General features: G+C 37.7%; 1 protein-coding gene across 1 annotated transcript in view; it reads left to right on the top strand.

The window, feature by feature from the left end:
* Positions 1–22,407, top strand: part of LOC150087120 (twitchin-like) — a 3,511,780-nt gene that overhangs the window by 2,578,628 nt on the left and 910,745 nt on the right. The window contains 2 exon segments of the mRNA XM_090372971.1: positions 5,005–5,147; positions 17,414–17,573. Of these exon segments, the coding sequence (XP_090229097.1) occupies positions 5,005–5,147; positions 17,414–17,573 (303 nt within the window).

Genomic DNA, 22,407 nt, shown 5'->3' with positions numbered 1-22,407 from the left:
ATAAAAGGTCTTTGTTAAACAGAGGTCCGACTGAGTAATTTAGAATTATAAAAATGGTTATACAGTTTTATAGGGAAAATACCTTAACAATAAACAGTGAAAAATGCAAATTTAGTTAAATAATTTTAAGTTATTTGAATAGTAGGTAAACATGAAAAAAATTTATGGAATATTACAAATTTCAGAGTGCACTGCATCCAAATGTCACATGTTGCTGTTAATAAAGGTGCCGGTATGCCGCACCATTGTATACCGTCCCAAAAAAAGCACTGTATATATATATATAGATGACAACAGAAACTGATATCTCTGCCAGCCATGGGTTTTGTATTTTGTAGAGGTTTAGCCCTCAACAAAGTCCCTTGCAAAGTATCTTTTCCCATGGATGGCTAATTATGTATATTTTTTATTGAATTTAATATTTATGTTTAACCATTGTTGCCTAGAGTCCGGTTTGTTCATGGATTGCTTCGGGTTTTTTAAACTACAGGACGGCCTCTACATTTGAACATTATTTCATTCCTGCATATATATATATATATGTGTGTGTGAACATTCATCTCTCTCCTTCGGTCACTATTGACTTTCATCGTCTTCCGGTACATACAGACAGAGTTTTCTTGTATTGCCCCATCTCTTAGATTTCTTTGATTTTATATTTCATTCTTATTTTTCCACAGTATTCTATCAGCATGAACTTATTTATTTATTTATTTTATTTTATTTTATTTTATTTATTTTTTTTAAAGTTTATTTATTCTTTTATTCTTCCTTCTGGTCTTTGTTGGGTTGGCTATGATGTATATGTATACTTTTTACGTGTACATCATAACAGAAACAGAGACCTGGCTTATTGCGGTGGCTCCTATAATTTTCGCTACCGACCCCCAGACGAAGTAGTTCAAGTCCTAGGACCCACAGCTTTAGGTACTTTCAATAATTATGCTTATATTAATTGCATTTTATTTCAGGTAATTTGTTTTTTAGCATACAGGTTCTCTCAATACTTCCATGGTTATTACACGTGATAGCTCAATTCCCCCTACAAAATACACAAATACACTGATAATTACCTTTTTGTCTATATATTTGTCTATATATATATCGTTAGCTATATATATTTAATTGCTAATTTTGAGAAAGTAAATTAAAATCAACTAAGTTGTCTTTGCCCCACTGGAGAATTACCTGGAGATCGGCATTTAAAGAATTGGTAGCGGATATTCGAGAAGTTTAAGTTGATTGAGCAGGGCAAGGTTTCTCAAAATGGAAAGTGGAAAAGAATTATAAATGTAGAATAGAGCCCAGAGTTGCAAGAAGCCAGTGGTGGGAATAGTGTTAAGAATCACATGGAACAAAAAACAGCAAGTAGCATGTGGAAGCATTACTGAGACAAAAGAAGATGAAAAATAAAGAGGAAATTATGTAGAATGCGGTAGATAGAATGTGTAAATAACACAGTGAAATGGATAATTAAAACTAAATAAAATATGGACTGAATGGTTATAGAAACAAACTTACCTAATATGAAAGAAATTCATAATATGATGGAAACAAGTCAAAATAACTTTTTATATTTTCATTTTGTTCCTCTGTCGTGTTAACTATAAATTATATGCCGACTTTCTATATATCCTCCCTTATACCCTTATTTTCACATATATTTTTACTTTGGATGTCTCTAAAATGTTTTCCCCCCTCTCTCTCCCTTAATTCTGTGTATTAATTTTACTTTGTCATTCTAACATAAAGTAGATGTTTAAGTAAAATATTAACATATTTTACTTAACATATACTTTCATGTTAGAAACAGAGGACACTGTATTGTAGTCTTGTTGTTCAATTCCAGTGGTTGACACTTGAGGTTTGTTTATTTCTTATTTGGTTTTTAGGAGCATTAGCAGCTAAGGCCATATTGCTCCGGGATATGCGGTGGTCATTCCCTGACCTTTCCGCATCCTCCGTATTTGGTGGTGACGGGCTCGAACCCCGGTCTAATCAAGAAGCGTGTGCTACACACTGCTGCTCCTTCCCACCTGGCTACGGAGGCACCCCCTTTTTTTAGTAGCTATACTACTTACTCTCATCTTTTCTTTTTTTCTTTCCCTTTTTCTTTTCTTAACAATTAATATTTATTTATACATTATACAATTATGTTTGCTGACTGCTTTCTGTCTATCGTGGCCCTTGATCACTAAATTTTTTTCCCACTTTCTTTCCTTTCCTTTTTAAATAATTTTTATAGTTATATATATATATATATATATATATATATATATACTTAATTGCTAATTTTTTGTTTGATGCTCTTTAAATGAATAAACTTTCAGTTGTAGATATGTGGCATTAATGCTATTGTAAAAGTTATCAGTTAAACATTATTATTATTATTATTATTATTAGCCATATGGTGCAAGGAAGCCTGAGGCTTATGCTGCACCAGGCAAAAAAAAACAAAAAAATTCTGTATTAAAATAGAATGGAATCACCAAGAAAGAGAAGAATGATGATATCAGGACGACCCTGGATATCCTAGCCCATACTCACCAAATGTGAGCCCCTGGGGGTATGTGCACATTGTTTGAATTAGAGCATGATCTTTTTATTTTTGGATTTGTGTATGTTGTGTAATTTATATTTTGGATGGAAGGCATTTCCCGCCTAATGTAGGTATAGAGTAGGGCAGGCCGACCGGGCTAGCCAAGTGGGTAAAGTACCTGCCCGGCAACCCAAAGGTCGCGGGTTCGATTCCCGCCTCGGGCTTGGATCAAAGTACTGCAAAAACCTTGGGAGGTGCAATATGGCCACAGAAGCCGATGCGCCAACAACTACCAAATCAAAAAAAAAAAAAAAAAAAAAATCAGAGTTAGGGCAGTGAGATTGGTGAGGGAGGGAAGGGGGTGCTTTTACCAAGAAAGGCTTCAGTTCTCAAATTTCAGTATCTGGAGACTATGCTTCTGCAAGGTGATCTGATTGACGTGTTTAAGGCTTTGAATGGATTGAGCAAGCTCAATGCTGATGGGATTTTTCCTCTTACTCAGACTGTGCACATGAGCAGCATAAATTCAACTTGAGGAAGGATGATTGCAGATTAGATGTGCAGAAGTTTGCTTTTAGCCAATGGGTGGTTGATCGCTGTAACTAGGTTCCATCCATTGTGAAAGTGGCTAGTTTGAATAAGTTCATGATAGAATTAGACAAAATATTGGAGGAGAAGGATAAATGAAAGGGGATTATTTATTTATTTTTTTTTTTTGGCTGGTGCTGTATAAGCTTGCTTTCTTGCATCATTTGCCACTATTAATACTAGTACTAATATAATATAAATAAAAAAAATAATAAAACAACAACAACAAATGGATGCTAGTTTGTTGTCCTTTGTGTTTCCTAAAAAATGCAACTTAGAGAAGTGAAAGTGCAAACAAAGTTCTCTTATATCCCAATCTTTAACCTGTCTGTGGCATTTTTTTAATAGGATCTCCTTAAAAAATAGTAGAATGTGCTTTAAAACGAAGCTGGATATTATGTTTCATCAAAAATATAAAATATCAAGAATGGTATCATGATCACTAAATTTACCTTTTACAGTACTGTACAGCATATTAATAGTTTGTATTTTCTACTTTGCCACAGACTGAATTCTCACAAAGAATTCATTGTCATAGCCCTCAATTGTCATATTCACTGAACTGTCATACAACAAATTATTTTGCATCAAATTGATGTGGTCCCTGGTAAACAAGATTATTTTTTCTTTATAAAACCATACTGTGTTTCCTTAGGAATTCCATATCTACCTAAATCATCCTCTACTGCATTCATTATCAGTGCCTTTCAGATAATCTCTACCGGTGAAGTCAGACTAACCAATTAGTTACCAACTTCACTCTTAGAAGTGCCCTTATGTATTGACACTTCTTCCAAAAGAATCTTTGCCAAGTCCAATGATGCCCCCATAATTACCTTAATGGTGCAATACATACTTTGCTGCCTCCCTCAAAATTAATGGATATATATACCATCAAACTCCAGGGACTCACATCTAGTGAGTATGGGCTTGGCACATCCAGGGTCCTGAGCTGTATATCATCATTCTTCTCTCTCTTGGAGATTCCCTATTACTACTCTCTCTCTCTCTCTCTCTCTCTCTCTCTCAGGGTACTCAATTTTTTTTTTTTGGCTAATGCAGCATAAGCATCAGGCTTCCTTGCACATATAGCTAATAATAATAATAATAAAAAATTGGAGCCTTAGTCACCTTTAGGTTTGAAATTTTTCTAATAAATAATCTTCCAAAATTTCAACATTGCTAATTTCATGCTTTTTAGCTTTTCACTCCATAGTTTCGCCACACTATTTTGTCTTTAAATATCGATGAATACCTGTTCAGAGCCTCAATTCTTGAGGGAAAATAAGACAAAAATACTTTGGAACATTTTGAGATTAAGGGCAAGATTCCAAGATGTGAAAGTTTTATGATGTCACTTCCTGTTATTGTGTAAATGTGTATGATATCACCACTGCCTGTGTACTAATAGACTTGATCCACCTCATAGACAGCATAAAGGTTATAATCACCATCCTCTCTTAACAGGTAAAAAAGGCCTAAGTTCAAATCCTGTCAGTGATGAGAGAAATTTTTATAGAGCTTTTTCATATAGAGGCTTGAGTTGGTCTTTCTCAAGGAGAATTGCATTGTTTTATCTCCCAGAAACTCATATATTTTTAGCTATAACTTTCTAGGAAACAGTATAATTTCTGGGATATCTCAATCCATGACACACTTAGCACAAACTGGAAGGTGCTGATAGAAATCAAAGAGTTCAGTATGGTTCTTTTTTGGCATATTGCAGATTGTGAAAAAAAAGCACCTTGATAGTCAAATGATGTGTTAATTTTAGCAGTGTTTATTATCAATGTTAACTTTGTCCTCTTTCTAATACTAATAAATTACAATTTGAGTTATTGCCAGACATTCATTTATAGTTTCAATCTGCTTTTCAGACAAGCCAGGTGCACCAGAGGGGCCACTAGAAGTTACTGATATAACACCAGAAACTTGCTCACTATCATGGAGACCACCAAAAGATGATGGAGGAAGTCCTATAACCAATTATGTTGTGGAAAAACAAGATCCATCTACCCAGGTCAGTGAAATATAAGCTGTGAACATTATCTGTGTTTTTTGAAAGCATCCAGTGCATGTGAAAACAATTTCCAGATCAGTTTTTTTTTTTTTTAGCATATATTGCCATTATGTGGTTCAACTTCTTATTTAGTTATTTTTAAACAATAAAGTTTTGAAACCCTCCAGAAAGAAAGAAAAAATAATGTTTAGTCATAAGAGGATATTTTCTTTATGTATTTTTCAATGAGAGCCATTGAAGAAATGATTCGTAAATGTTATCATCCCATGGATCCCTCAGGGTCATTTTGCTTTTGTAAAATGAGCCTCCGCCCTTCCTGTCTATTTTCTTGCTTATATTTAACAAAACTCAGATTTCTGGATATAAATACAGGGTAGTATATGAAATTTTGACATTTAGATGTTTCTGAAAAAAACTCGTTTGTTCATTCATCATCGTTAGCCATTTTCAATCCACTACAGAATGAGGGCCTCTCCAGCAACTTTCCAATTCCTTCTGTTTTGTGCAATGGCCATCCATTTACTTCTCACAAACTCATGAATTTCATCTGTCCGTCTTCCAGGTTTCCTTCTAGCTCCTCTTGGGTCCCATTCTGTTATTTTCTTAGTCCATCTGTCATCATGTCTTTGAGCTATGTGTCCTGCCCAAGACCATTTTAGTTCTTTAGTTTTGATAAGAATGTCATTTACTTGAGTTTGCTGCCTAATCCACATGTTTCTTTTCTCGTCTAACAGTCTGATTCCCAATATAATTCATTCCATTCTTCGCTGTGTAGTACTCAGCTTCTCTTCCATTCTTTTAGTGAGTGCCCAAGTTTCACTTCCATAAGTCATGGTGGGGAGTATACATTGGTTCATTATTTTACATTTCAGACAAATTGGGATATTGCTCCTCAGTATGTGACTATATTTCCTGAATGCTAAAATTTAAAATTTATTCTTCTCTTGACTTCCAGCCATTTACCATTATTACAGCTAATGACTTGTCCCAGATAAGTTTATGACTCCACTGTTTCAATTATTGCTCCTTCAATCATTATATCCCTTTTTGTGGCATACTTGTTCATCATTACTTTTGTTTTAGTCATATTCAGCTTTAGTCTGAAATCCTTACTAACTCTGCATAACTGATTAAGATTTTCCTCTAATTCTTTGGGATCATGGCTTATGACCACAATGTCATCTGCAAATCATAAATGGTTTAGGTAATCTCCATTCACATTGACTCCTTTCTGTAACCAGAATTGTAAGGCCAAATTGCAATGGCTAGACGACTGGGTCAGAGCTTATCCGAAACAGCATGGCTGGTGGGGTACTCATGGTCAGCCATGGTTAGTACCTACCGAAAGTGATCCGAGGAGGGGGAACCCACGGTCAGCCATGGTTAGTACCTACTGAAAGTGGTCTGAGGAGGGAAACCCATGAACTGCCAGCGAGGTGTTGGACGACCACGGCTCATTGATGCTCGAAGTGAGTGAAGGTTCGCCTCGAGTCTGCTGACGAGGCTACTAGAGACGGTCGTGTTCCAAGCCGCTAAGTGGATTTTTCTTATTTATTGATTTAAAATTATTGTTTTTCTAAAACTTTTGATTTAAATTTAGTAGTATAACATTATTTTGTGATTTTCTTATTAACTTGGTGTATTTATTCTTTACTCGGCCTTGTAATTGCATAAAAGTATCGGTAAAGGTTTCCACGTGTTTCAACTCCGATACCGTTTGTAATTTTCCCGCCATTGTGATACGATAGTTGTATGCCGTACTAGATAGCATTAGTCGAACTTCGTTAGCAGTTAAATTGTACGTTTAAATAAATACATATAACGACTTAGATTACAAACGTAATATAATTAATTATATTTAACATAATTAATAACATAACATAATTAATTATAATTAATTAATAAATTAATAGAATCATGACTCAGACCAGAGCAGCAAAGCAAAAGGCTCAAGCTAATGGAAGCGCTGTGGCTCAGAGCAGAACTGAGGGGGGCAGTTGTCCTCTGACTCACAGCCTTCTAAAATGCACTGTTTGCTTGATGTTTGCAGAGCAATCGGGTACGGGACATGATACTGCCAAGGGGGATGTCTTTGTGTGTGCACGTTGCAAGGAGTGTATCGATATCAGGCAACAACTCGGCGTTCTTGTGGGCCTATATGAGAGCTTGAAGGACAGGGTGGATGCCCTCGAAGAAACTAAATTGAGGGGCCCATCAAGCTCTCAGCTGCCCACATCAACGCCAGAGCTTGCACTTGGGCATCGCGTGACACAGAGACAACCCCCAAGGCAGAATGCGCTGGTCCCGAAGGAACTAGTAGTTGTTGGTGACTCTATTGTCAGGGAAACGGGGAACATGCTTTGTAAAAAAGATAGGTGGAACAGGACCAGGGTATGTCTGCCAGGGGCAAAGGTTGATGACGTTGTAGAGCGAATATCATCTTTTAAGGGCATAAAAGGTGATATAGTTGTACACGTTGGCACTAATAATATTAAGAGTAGGAGACCGGCAGAATTACTTAACAAGTACAGGTCACTGTTGAACAAAAGCCGAGAATTAGGGTTGAATTTGAAAGTGTCTGCAATTCTGCCCAGACACGATAGGAGGAAGTATATGATGAGAGCCTTGTCGATCAATTCGGCCCTGGAAAGATTGTGCAAGGCTCAAGGGGTGGAATTTTTTTCAGCCTGGACTGTACTTGTTAACAGGAGAGATTGCTTCTACAGGGATGGGATACACTTAAATAGAAAGGGTGCAAGAATATTTGCTGATGCTATCGAGGCAGTGTTAGGTGGGTCGGAAAACTGCTAGCTTGGGAGGAGACAAAGACCAATAGATTGACAGTAGCCACTGGCAGAGGTGAAAGAGATTCTTGCACTGCTTCTATTAGAATGAGCAGAAGCCTGAAAAACAAGATGCATGGTATTTCAGAGACTGCTGGGAGCCATTGCGGTACAAGTAAACACATGGGTTGTGTTAGGGTAGCTAAGAATAGAAACAGGTGCAGGTATACTTGCGTGTACACCAATGCTAGAAGTTTAGTAAATAAATCTGATGAATTTGAGGTATTGCTCAAAACATCAAAGGCAGCTATTGTTGGGATATCAGAGACGTGGTGTCACACAGATATAAGGGATGCAGAACTGCAATTTGGGGAGTACAACGTCTACAGAAAGGATAGACAGGATAGGAAGGGGGGAGGGGTTATGCTATTAGTTAAGAAACACATAAAAACCAAGGAAGTGAAGCCAGTCGACATCACTGGACAGTGCAGTGTTGAGTCAGTTTGGTGTGACATAAGCATTGGGAGATCAAAATTGAGAGTAGGAGTGTGCTATAGGCCTAATGACTCTGATGAGTATAATAAGGAACTGTACAGGGAAATAGAGTGGGCCAGTAAATCAGAGAGTCTTATAATGGGAGATTTTAATTTCCCAGATATTGACTGGAATTTGGGGGCTGGTTACTCACACACTAGCAGGGCTTTTGTGGATTTATTGGATGATTGTTTTCTACATCAGCATGTTCGGGAGGCAACTAGAGGAAGTAATACTCTTGATTTGATTATCAGCAGTGATTCTTCATGCATTAAGAATCTGCAGATAAATGAACCACTAGGTGGCAGTGATCACAGTGTGCTGAAGTGGGATTTACTGAAAGAGGTAACTACCATTAGGGGTAAAGGGAAGGGTTATTGCTTCCGTAAAGGCGACTACGATGGACTGAGACAGTATTTAAATTCTATACAGTGGGACCAACTGATGATGTTACCAACAGCAAATTCAAAATGGGAAGCATTCAAAGAACTTATCTTGGAAGCTACTAGGCTTTACATACCAACTAAGAAATATTGTTCAAGGTTTAGGCCAAAATGGATGTCAGATGAACTAATGAGGCATATGGCAGAGAAGAAAAATGCATGGGATACTTACAAATTAACACATGACACAGAAGCCTATGATAGATACAAGTTGATATGCAACCAGGTTACAAAGGAGGTTAGGCAGGCGAAGGCAGATTACGAGAAATCCTTGGCAAGGGATGCAAAGAAAAACAGCAAAGAGTTCTTTACTTATGTAAACTCTAGAAGGAAGGGGATGAATCAGATTGGTCCACTTAATACTGATGGGTCAACGGTTGATGATCCTGCTCAGGTAGCTAACAAACTAAATGAATATTTTGCATCGACATTCACACATGAGGAGTTATTCAGCAAGGGGAATGCCAGAGGTGTATTAGCATTAGCATTAGCATTAGTAGAGGCATTTGATGCAAGAAAGCAAGCTTATGCAGCATCAGCCAAAAAAAAAAAAAAAAAAAAAAAAAGTAACATAAATAAATAAAAATAACCACTTCCACTTCACCCCTCTGTTCGTTCGAAATACCTGTCCAGCTGAGCCTTAAACTTATTTAGGCTATCAACTTCCACGACAAGGGATGGAAGTCTGTTCCACCCACCAACCACCCGCTGGCTAAAGGCAAATTTCCGCACATCTATCCTACATCTGTCTTTCCTCAATTTGAATTTATGCCCTCTCAGGTGATTTTTCTGAGCTAGAGGAAGAATCCCATCAGCATTGAGCATGCTCAAACCATTCAAGGCTTTGTACACCTCTATCAGATCACCCCGCTGGTGCCTAGTTTCCAGACACTGTAATTTGCAAAACTTAAGCCTTTCTTCGTAAGAGAACCCCTTTGTCCCATTCACCAATCTAGTTGCCCTTCTCTGTACTCGTTCCAGCAGCTCTACATCCTTCCTGAAATGAGGCCTCCAGGCCTGTATACAGTACTCTAGGTGTGGCCTGACCATTGCCTTATACAAGGGAATAATCACCTCCTTATCCCTGCTAGAAAAATTCCTATATATCATTGACAATACACCATGAGCTACTCTTGCAGCTCGTCTGCACTGCTCAGAGAACTTCATATCTGCCTGCACCACCACCCCCAGGTCCCTTTCATTCTCTACCACTGTCAGTGTAGTACCACAGAGTTGATACGTTGCTCTGGGGTTGCTGTTTCCCATATGTAGTACTTTACATTTGTCAATGTTAAACTTCATTTGCCACCTCGAAGCCCATCTGCTCAACCTTTCCAAATCCTGTTGCAGCAGCATAGTGTCAGTAGTGTCCTTGACAACCCTGCCAACCTTCGTATCGTCTGCAAACTTGGACATTAAGCCTGATATACCATCATCAATATCATTTATAAATACAGAAAACAATAAAGGCCCCAATACTGAACCCTGAGGGACTCCACTAATAACATTAGTCCACGATGAGCAGTGTCCATTGATTACCACTCTCTGTCTTCTCCCCCTCAACCACCCCTTTATCCATAGCAGCAACTTGCCTCCAATGCCACACTGCTCCAATTTGTGCAGCAGTCTTCCATGTGCAACAGTATCAAAAGCCTTTCTAAGATCCAAGTATATAATATCAAAGTTATTCCCTGCATCCAGTTCTTTTGTGACTGCATCATAGTATCCAATCAAATTGGTCAGGCAAGACTTCCCCTTAACAAAACCATGCTGTGTCCTAGCTATAACTGAAGTCTTGTCTAGATGATCCTGCAGTGCTTCTTTCACCAGTGCCTCCATTAATTTTCCGGGAACAGAAGTTAAACTCACAGGTCTATAATTACTTGTGTCAGCCTTTGATCCCCCTTTGTGAATTGGGGTCACATTTGCACATCTCCAGTCAATGGGTACCTCCCCTGAGTCCAAGGAAGCTCTCATAATTATGGCTAAGGGTTTGCTTACCTCCTTTGCTGCCTCCTTTAATATAACTGGATAGATCCCATCCACCCCAGGTGCCTTTCTTGTGTTTATCTTCAACAATTTCTCCTCCACTTTGCTCTCAGTTATTACAAGATTCTCTAGCTTACTGCTAGAGTTGAATACACCTCTGGCATTCCCCTCGCTGAATAACTCCTCATGTGTGAATGTCGATGCAAAATATTCATTTAGTTTGTTAGCTACCCGAGCAGGGTCATCAACAGTTGACCCATCGATCTCAAGTGGACCAATCTGATTCATCCCCTTCCTTCTAGAGTTTACATAAGTAAAGAACTCTTTGCTGTTTTTCTTCGCATCCCTTGCCAAGGATCTCTCGTAATCTGCCTTCACCTGCCTAACCTCCTTTGTAACTTGGTTACAGATCAACTTGTATCTATCATAGGCATCCGTGTCACGTGTTAATTTGTATGTATCCCATGCATTTTTCTTCTCTGCCATATGCCTCATTAGTTCATCTGACAACCATTTAGGCCTAAACCTTGAACAATATTTCTTAGTTGGTATGTAAAGCCTAGTAGCTTCCACGATAAGTTCTTTGAATGCTTCCCATTTTGAATTTGCTGTTGGCAATATCATCAGTTGATCCCACTGTATAGAATTTAAATACTGTCTCAGTCCATTGTAGTCGCCTTTACGAAAGCAATACCCCTTCCCTTTACCCCTAATGGTAGTTACCTCTTTGAGTAACTCCCACTTCAGCACACTGTGATCACTGCCACCAAGTGGTTCATTTATCTGCAGATTCTTAATGCATGAAGAATCACTACTGATAATCAAATCAAGAGTATTACTCCCTCTAGTTGCCTCCCGAACATGCTGATGTAGAAAACAATCATCCAATAAATCCACAAAAGCCTTGCTACTGTGTGAGTGACCAGCCCCCAAATTCCAGTCAATATCTGGGAAATTAAAATCCCCCATTATAAGACTCTCTGATTTACTGGCCCACTCTATTTCTCCGAACAGTTTCTTATTATACTCATCAGAGTCATTAGGCCTATAGCACACTCCTACTCTCAATTTTGATCTCCCAATGCTTATGTCACACCAAACTGACTCGACACTGCACCGTCCAGCGATGTCGACTGGCTTCACTTCCTTGGATTTTATGTGTTTCTTAATTAATAGCATAACCCCTCCTCCCTTCCTATCCTGTCTATCCTTTCTGTACACATTGTACTCCCCAAATTCCAGTTCTGCATTTCTTATATCTGTGTGACACCACGTCTCTGAAATCCCCACAATATCTGCCTTTGATGTTTTGAGCAATACCTCAAATTCATCAAATTTATTTACTAAACTCCTAGCATTGGTGTACACACAAGTATACATGCACCTGTTCTTTTTCTTAGCTACCCTAACACAACCCATGTGTTTACTTGTACCCCAATGATTCCCAGCAGTCTCTGAAATATCCTGCATCTTATTCAACTCTAGCAGTAAGCTACAGAATCTTGAAATAACTGGGAGTAAAGTGGAGGAGAAACTGTTGAAGATAAACACAAGAAAGGCACCCGGGGTGGATGGGATCTATCCAGTTATATTAAAGGAGGCAGCAAAGGAGGTAAGCAAACCCTTAGCCATAATTATGAGAGCTTCCTTGGACTCAAGGGAGGTACCCATAGACTGGAAATGTGCAAATGTGACCCCAATTCACAACGGAGGATCAAAGGCTAACACAAGTAATTATAGACCTGTGAGCTTAACTTCTGTTCCAGGAAAATTAATGGAGGCACTGGTTAAAGAAGCACTGCAGGATCATTTAGACAAGACTTCAGTTATAGCTCAGACACAGCATGGTTTTGTTAAGGGGAAGTCTTGCCTGACCAACTTGATTGGATACTATGATGCAGTCACAAAAGAACTGGATGCAGGGAATAACTTTGATATTATATACTTGGATCTTAGAAAGGCTTTTGATACTGTTGCACATGGAAGACTGCTACACAAATTGGAGCAGTGTGACATTGGAGGGAAATTGCTGCTATGGATAAAGGGGTGGTTGAGGGGGAGAAGACAGAGAGTGGTAATAAATGGACACTGCTCATCGTGGACTAATGTTATTAGTGGAATCCCTCAGGGCTCAATGTTGGGTCCATTATTGTTTTCTGTATTTATAAATGATATTGATGATGGTATATCAAGCTTAATGTCGAAGTTTGCAGATGATACAAAGGTTGGCAGGGTTGTCAAGGACACTACTGACACTATGCTGCTGCAACGGGATCTGGAAAGGTTGAGCAGATGGGCTGAGAGGTGGCAAATGAAGTTTAACATTGACAAATGTAAAGTACTACACATGGGAAACAGCAACCCCAGAGCAACGTATCAACTCTGTGGTACTACACTGACAGTGGTAGAGAATGAAAGGGACTTGGGGGTGATTGTGCAGGCAGATATGAAGTTCTCTGAGCAGTGCAGACGGGCTGCAAGAGTAGCTCATGGAGTATTGTCAATGATATACAGGAATTTTTCCAGCAGGGATAAGGAGGTGATTATTCCATTGTATAAGGCAGTGGTCAGGCTACACCTAGAGTACTGTATACAGGTCTGGGGGCCTCATTTCAAGAAGGATGTAGAGCTGCTGGAACGAGTACAGAGAAGGGCAACAAGATTAGTGAATGGAACAAAGGGGTGCTCTTACGAAGAAAGGCTTAAGTTTTGCAAATTACAGTGTCTGGAGACTAGGCACCAGCGAGGTGATCTGATAGAGGTGTATAAAGCCTTGAATGGTTTAAGCATGCTCAATGCTGATGGGATTCTTCCTCTAGCTCAGAAAAATCACCTGAGAGGGCATAAATTCAAATTGAGGAAAGACAGATGTAGGATAAATGTGCGGAAATTTGCCTTTAGCCAGCGGGTGGTTGGTTGGTGGAACAGACTGCCATCCCTTGTGGTGGAGGTTGATAGCCTAAATAAGTTTAAGGCTCAGCTGGACAGGTATTTTGAACGAACAGAGGGGTGAAGTGGAAGTGGGTTTTTTTTTTTTTTTTTTTTTTTTTGGCTGATGCTGCATAAGCTTGCTTTCTTGCATCAAATGCCTCTACTAATGCTAATGCTAACCAGAATTGTAAGGCCAAATTGCAATGGCCAGACGACTGGGTCAGAGCTTATCCGAAACAGCATGGCTGGTGGGGTACTCATGGTCAGCCATGGTTAGTACCTACCGAAAGTGATCCGAGGAGGGGGAACCCATGGTCAGCCATGGTTAGTACCTACTGAAAGTGGTCTGAGGAGGGATACCCACGAACTGCCAGCGAGGTGTTGGACGACCACGGCTCATCGATGCTCGAAGTGAGTGAAGGTTCGCCCGGATGGTATGTGGCAACAGAAGGGTGATTGTGGTGCAACTCACCGGTAATTGGAATTCTGGTGATGGGAGAAATGTGTCACAACATACAGTATATCGAACCCTGCCTGCTGAAAATGGGGTTGCGTAGCTACAGGCCGTTCCAAGTGCCCATGCTAACTACGGTTCTCTGGCGACAGCACGTACAATGGGCACCCGAGCATCAAAACTGGAACTTGAGTGATTGGAAGAAGGTCATATGGTCCAACAAATCACATTTCCTGTTGCACCACGTGGATGGCCGGGTACATGTGTGTCATTTACCTGGGGAAGTGATGGTGCCTGGATGCACCGTGGGATGAAAACAAGCTGGTGGCGGCAGTCTCATGCTTTGGCAATGTTCTGCTGGGATACCCTGGGTCCAGTCATCCATGTACCGGGCACTCTGATGTCTACAATCTACCTAAACATCATTGCTGACCTGGTACACCCTTTCGCAGCAACGTTCTTCCCCTCTGGTGGTGCCGTCTTTTGGAAGGATAATGCACCATGCCACACTGCCCAAATTGTTTGAGACTGGTTCACGGAACATGAGGAAGACTCATCAATCCCATCGAGTATCTGTGGTTTGTGTTGGAACAGCAACTACTATCTGCGGTGTCTCAACCACAGACCTTACAGGAGTTAAAGGATCTCATTATGTGTTGGTACCAGATACCACGAAACACATTTAGAAATCTTGTAGCATCCATGCCTCGCCGGGTACGAGCTGTTTTGGCTGCACATGGAGGACCAGCATCATATTAGGTAGGTTGTCATAATGTTTTGGCTCATCAATGTATATGTTATATTAAATAAACTACAACAGACACAATTTGGCCTCAAGTAGCCCTTGTGTTGTTAAACATTTTATCAATGGCTACAACTTCAGTGCCATCAACATTTACCTCTGGCAGATATATCCTGGTGCTATTCTACTTATATTTTTTATGGAACGTATTTCCTTTTTTTCCAACAACAGAGTCACTAAGAACAGGTACTTCTTCTGGGACCTGCACTTTCTGCTGTACAGGATTTTGTTGTTTCGTGTAACGCACAAATTTAGTCTCTTGCACTGTGATGAGTGCTTGATAGGTTCTTCTTTTTTAAATTTTTTTGGGGTGAGCCCTGTTACTCAAGCCTTCATGTAATCTCATCAGAATGCTGAAATGATGGTAAATATCCTCACACATTGTGCAAGGAAAGTGCACAATGATATCCCATTTGGTCATATTGTGTTCCACTGCAGAGAGCATTACAAATAGGCAACATGTGGCATGCTGAATGCAGCTCTGATTTGTAAGAGAACAAGTATAAGCAGTTCTCTTTTGGAGTAATTGCAAAATTCACAGCATGTTGACATGGAAGCTTTACACCGGCAGTGGTCATGCCCCAGTTTGTTGCAATGGGAGTCCACTGCATCCAAACAGGTGACCAACATTGGGTTTTTTTTGGAAAAGTCTTTGAATTTCTTAAATTCTGCTTATTGAATAGATTTCCATAGTTATTTTATCTAAACTTTTAATTTTTAATAAGAAAAATATTTAAAAAATTGTCCTAGTTATTTTTAAATAACATAAAAAATATTAATTCTGCTGAACGTAAAAAGAAAATGTCACAGCCATAAAATATAAACACAACACTGTAGGTTTTTCATTATTCAGTGCAGAAAGTAGCTAACAGTGTGAAATTTTAAAATTTTGCATGTGCATATATTTCTGCTTATGTATTATGTATGAAAACAGAACTATGTAGCAATTTTTATTAATTCTACTGAAAAAAAAAAAATGTTATAAAATATAAACAAAATCTTGTATGCAGTTGACAGAACTCTCCCCTTCCCCATTGAACTGTCCTAGTCTGCACAGCTCAGAAAACTTCATAGTGGACTGCACATTTACCCCTAGACCATTTTTGTTCTCCAGCACTTTCGTGTAGTTCATTCAGTTGGATTTTTTTTTATTGTGAGATTGCAGTACATTGGATTTATCAATGTTAAATCTCAGTTTGTACTTCACAGTGCAACTACCTAATTTTTTTTTAATCATATTGGAGTCGTATGCTTTGATTCATGTCATTAATCACCCTGTAACCTTTTTATCATCTGCAAACGTAGACATTAAGCTTGATATACCTTCATCAGTATTGTTAATAAATATTTAAAATGGTAAGGGACCCAGCACTGAATCCTGAATGACTCCAATAATAACATTAGTCCAAGAACAGCAGCAGTGTCCATTATAACCCTGTGCCTTCTGCTACCTAACCACCCCTTTATCCATAGCAGCAGTTTTCCCTTAATGCCACTCTGTTCCAATTTGTACAGCAATCCATCTGCAAACAGTATGATATGCTTTACTGAAATCTAAATATCTAATGTCAAAATACCTTTTGTAGTTTATTATTTTTAATTCCTTGAGTGCCATGATATAGGGTTGCTGTCAGGTTGTTTCTCTCTTTTGTTCTGCCACTTGGTTGTGGTATTTGGTGTTTAAATAAAATCCAAGTTTTAATTTTTTTATTTTTTTTATTTATAGTCAGTAGTTAGCTCTTTTTTTTAAGTTTTGATTAGATATATAGTACTCCATTGTAAGATTCATCTTTCAAAATGTTTATTGAAAATTAGAACCCAAAGTCCATACCCTTGGAGTCCCATGTTTATCCAACTGTATAACTTACAGGTATTACTTGTGGGAAAAAAATCTTATCTATTTGCCTTTATAGACACAGACCATAACCTTAACAATAAGAGCCTTTATAACAGCCTTTACACCAAGATACGGTATATTATTTATTTCCTCTTTATTTTTTTACACCAAGTTACGGTATATTACTTATTTCCTCTTTATTTTTTTTTTCTAGTGTACTGTTGTTTTTTATTTTATTTGTCTTCTTTTTTTTTTTTTTTTTTGTGTTGAAATTATAGAACACTCACCACATTTTGGTTGGCCACCCTGTGTTCCATGTAAAATAGATGACCAATCACTGTCTTTGAGTTATATCAACTTAGTTTTATAATTATATCTACGTAGACATTATTTATTAATTCATAGACAAAGGGGGACAGAGAGTGAAACTCAGTAAGTCTGTAATATATTATTTCATATGTGTAATTTTTGTTTTCATTTTTTTTTTTTTAAGATCTGGTCTAAACTGAGCAGTTACGTTCGTGGTTGTCATTATGACGTTATAGGCCTTGAGCCTCGGAAAAGATATGACTTCAGAATACGTGCTGAAAATAAGTATGGCATTGGTTCACCATTAGACTCAGATAGGAGTATCATTGCTAAATTTCCATTTGGTAATTATTTGTTATGTTATTTTGGTCTTAATATTAACTATCTTTCTTGTTCATTTGTTTTCATCTATTTATTAGCTCTGATTATTAAAATTAGCATAAAATTTCAATTCATTTAATAATTTAATATGCAATGGAACATTACATTTTAATGATCTGATAATTGATATCTGATATCAAATGCTATGTGAATATTAGAGCACTTCATTCAACTGAGCAGGGTAGAAAAATTTTCAAAATAATAAGCAAAAAATCTTTGGTTTTCCAAGAAGAAAGAATCACTTTAGAAATTTATTTATTTATTTATTAGTCCATTAATAGTGTAAAACTCATAAATTATTATTATTTTATTTTATTTTATTTTTATTTATTTATATATATATATATATATATATATATATATATATATTATATATTTTTTATTATTTATTATTTTTTTTTCACTTTTTCATTCTGGAAGATTCTGCTTAATAACTTTTGAAACTTTTGGCATGTTTCACATTAAAAGGTTAGTTAAAATTTTGCATTCATATTGCATTTGGTATCAGCAGTTAATTTTCATAAGTTCATGTTATTTGTGGCTGCTGTAGAGTGGAAACTTCATTTTCAGTAATCCTGTAGCAGAATAATATTTATTGCAACAGGTTATTTGCAGTGAAATCACATTGCCTTGCAATTTTTATAGCATCTTCAGACTTCGTATAAAAATTTATATAAAGCATTTTGTCTGTTATTTTTATCATTTCAAATTGTCCACATTATTTTTTTTAATGTAAAAGTAACTGCTTGTATTATTATAATCATCCAAGTGTAAGTAATATCAAGAAACATAATGAAAATTTAAAATGTAAATAAAAATATATAAGTAATTTCTGTAGGTATATGATGTCAACATACAAGTTATATAAACAAATTTTACATTATTTTAAAACTTCTTATAAAAATCATTCTGAAATGTTTTGTTTTTTTTTGTTTGTTGTTTTCACAATATCATTTGCTCAATGTTTTAAAAAAAAATATATGTACAGGATGTTTAAAAAGTCTCTGTGATTAGACTACAGTTTTTTGCAGAAAGAAATACTCTGGATGTTCTCTAACCAATCTAACCCCATTGAATTTTTATGTTTGGTGCTTTCTCAAGGCATCCTTCAACCATCTATCATGCTAAGATCATAGTTGAACTCAAGGTTCATGATCACGGAGCCCATCAGGCCTATTTCAGAAGATCAACAGCAGGGAGCTTTCAATAACCACAGTGCACTCGAAAATTTTTTTTGCAGGCCAAAGGACAATATTTTCAACATATGCTGTACTTTTACTAAATCTGGTAAATTTTACTTTAAATTTTATTTTTATCTTTTAGCTAAATTCTGATCATATTACAATTAAAAACATGTAACCAAATTATGTGAAATAAACCATATAGTCTACTGCACAGAGACTTTTGAAACACCCTTTGTTATTGAAGTAATCCAACTGTAGGTGAAATCATCAAACAACTGTCCTCAGTGCCAAGCATTTTAGTGTATGAATGAATTTCCACTGCGATATATATAGAAATCTTCCCCTATCTTTCTCCAGTTTCATCTGAGCAAAGAGATTAAAAAACAAATCTCTCTCTCTCTCTCTAAATATATACATGGTAGCCCCAAAGGAAAAGTCATGAAAGGCTCAGCCGGAAAACCAGCTGCTTCTTTTTTGTTGTTTTTTATTTTTCTTTAATTAACAACAACTAACCTCTAGCACACACTAACTCTTAACTGTTTGGCCACTAGGTGGCACTGCACTTTCCTCTTCATGGCAGAGTTGATAACTCAGGAGGGATAGCTCTTACTCCTGGAGTTAAAACATACTATTGTGGACTTTACAGACTCAGTGTGGATCCTCAGTTCAGCTGCTAGACAGCAAATTGATCAAAATCCAATTGACAAGTTGCCAAACGACAGAAGAACGAATACAGTGTTCAAACAACTTGCCCATCTTATCATACATTCTTTGACAGAGTAGCCATTTAGTAAGCTCTCTCCATTTTTAATTTTAAAGTGCCTAGAGAATGCTGCTGGCCCACTGAAAATGATCTTGACTTTGATCAACCTCAGGAGTCTCCTCATTAAAACATCTGATTATAGGCACTCTGAACTGCTCTTGAAAATAGCATCTTTGGTGGTGTTTCTGTAAAAGTTTCCCTCATGCCACCTTAAAACTTCATAAGGTGTTATAGCAGGGGGGGGCGCCTCCATAGCCAGGTGGGAAGGAGCAGCAGTGCGTAGCACACACTTCTTGATTAGACCGGGGTTCAAGCCCGTGACCACCAAATACAAAGGATGCGGAAAGGTCAGGGAATGACCACCGCATATCCCCGGAGCAATATGGCCTTATTTGCTAATGCTCCTAAAAAACAAATAACAAGCAGAGGAGATCTCATGCATTTTACAGATTAGGAAATTGCCAAAGAACTAAAGGATCAAAATGTCAGAGAAGAGAGGAGAATTCTTACTATAAAACTGGAAGTATCAACTCAGAATATCATACTTACCTTCACTTCACCAAATCCTTCAGCCACTGTAAGGACAAGATATAAATTGTCAAGTTCATCCGTATATCCCAAACCCTTTGAAATGTTTCAAATGCCAAAATTTTGTGCCTCCACAGACAGTATGTCAAGGGATAGAGGCATGTGCCAGCTGTGGATCAAAAGAACATATACATACTGCTTGTCCTGTAAACACCCTACTATGTCCAAATAAAAGTAATCACACTGCTTAGTGCAAAACATGGAAAAGGGAGAGAAAAAATCTAGAAATATTAAACTGAACATAAAATCATATATTTGTAAGCAAAATAACAATTCCGAATAAATACCGCCACTTACAGCTGCACTTCAACAGCCAAAACAAAAATCTGTTTTAATTTGAAGTTTCAGTTCCCGTGAACAGCTGAATAGATGACTGCACTCATTCAATCTTACCAAGAGAAAACTTTCTCTTTGAAAGTGTTCTCTTGAAATCTTTAGAAAGCTAAAGAAATCTTTAGCTTGAATGCAAACTCCTGTGTTGCCAATCTCAAGTAAAGCCAACTGTACTCCAATCACATTTTCCCACAAAATACTGGCATTTACCTTTGGCATTAAAAAAAAAATGAATAAAAATTTCACATTTACTTTGAATTGCCCATTGAAAAAGGGGATTAGTGAACAGGAAGGTATGTCATTGACACAAACTCAACTGTTGACATCTTTCTATTCATCAATCCACTTTTTCAATGGGCAATTTCTGAAGACTCACTAAATCAGTGTTTCCCAACTTTTTTCGTTATGTGGCCCAACTGGCTTTTGACCTGACATGTCATGGCCTAGTGGGGATCATAGATGAGCAATTTTTTGAAACCAAAGAAATATCAATAACAACCACAGCTTAGTTCAATTTAAAAGTATTTAATGGAAAATGTTTCTCTTTTAACAATTTCTATGTGAAAACAAAACATTGCAGACATCTGCCGAATGAAAAAAAACAAAAAAAACCTCAAACCAGTTCAAGCTGAAGCTACTTTAATGAGAGATGTTCTCCTGAATTTTCTGCACCACTTTTCCAATCCTAAGTTCTGTTGTAGAAAGTGCACATCTAAGATCTGCCTCACATTCAAGGTGGTTCCGAGCCTTTGTCTTCAGCCGCATCAACGTTGAGAAGCCTAATTCACAAAGATAAATCATTGCAAAGGGCAGGCACTTCCGAAAGCATTCCTTTGCAATGTTGGGGTAGCTTCCCATCATTTTTTAGCCAAAACTCATTGGTAGAGGAAACTTCAAATACATCTCTGCATACAGAATCATTTTGAAGTTCAATCAGTTTCTCTTGTAGGTCATCCTTCTTGGAGAGAGCTGAGATGTGTCACAACATCCTTTGAAATGCCAGGATCCAATGGATCATTAATAGTGACTGCTGAAAGAGATTCGAACATGGCAAAGTTCCCTTCCTCAACCTTTTGTTTCCAGTTTTCAAGCTTCTGTATAAATGCACTGAGAGTGTCAATGAACTGAATGACAGCTGTTCCCTTTCCCTGCAGCTTTAGATTCAGTCTATTCAGCTGATCAAAAATTTCCACAAGGTATGCGCAAGGAAAGACCCACAGCTTTTCATGGAAGGAAGCTTCAAGTTTGTGCTTTTCTTGCATCTGTATGAAACTGCAGCTCTTTCTGGGGTTCAAACACTCATGCCTTTTGATAGCCAACACACCATGCTGTAGTAGAGCAGGTTCTTATGCTCTGAATCCATTTCTGTGCACAATTGCTTGAACAGTTGGGAATTCAAAGCACTGCTTTTCACGTAGTTCACAATTTTGATCACTTGTTCAAGAACATCCTGAAGATGAGATGGAAGGGTTTTTGAAGCCAAGAGCTTGCTGATGAATCAGACAGTGAACACCAATGATGCGTGGAGATCGATCTCGATCAGGCATTTGGAAGCCACTTTTTCGCTGGGGTGACATCGGTGCACACTCCACATAGATTGTGCCAGTTTGGTCCCTCATGGTCAAAGAACTCTGATACTATTTCCATCACATCCACGGCTCTGGTATTTCTGAAATCAACCTTCACATACCAAATGAACACAAGAAGCTGGGAATGGGATGAAACATCTGCAGTTTCATCCAACTGAATTGAGAACAATCCAAATGCAGCATCTCTGATTTCAGCAATCACCTGTTCTTTTATGTCACTAGATAAGTCAGCAATCCTCCTTTGAACCGTATTATTCAATAAAGAAATTTTGTTGAACTTTTTTTCAGCTTCTTCTCCAAGCAGAATATAAGCCATCTTCAGAGCACATGGTATGATCAG

Source organism: Mastigoproctus giganteus, chromosome 4, assembly GCF_048544385.1.
Source record: "Mastigoproctus giganteus isolate SK-2022 chromosome 4, ASM4854438v1, whole genome shotgun sequence".
NCBI lineage: Eukaryota > Metazoa > Arthropoda > Arachnida > Uropygi > Thelyphonidae > Mastigoproctus > Mastigoproctus giganteus.
This window is presented reverse-complemented; position numbering and strand designations above follow the sequence as displayed.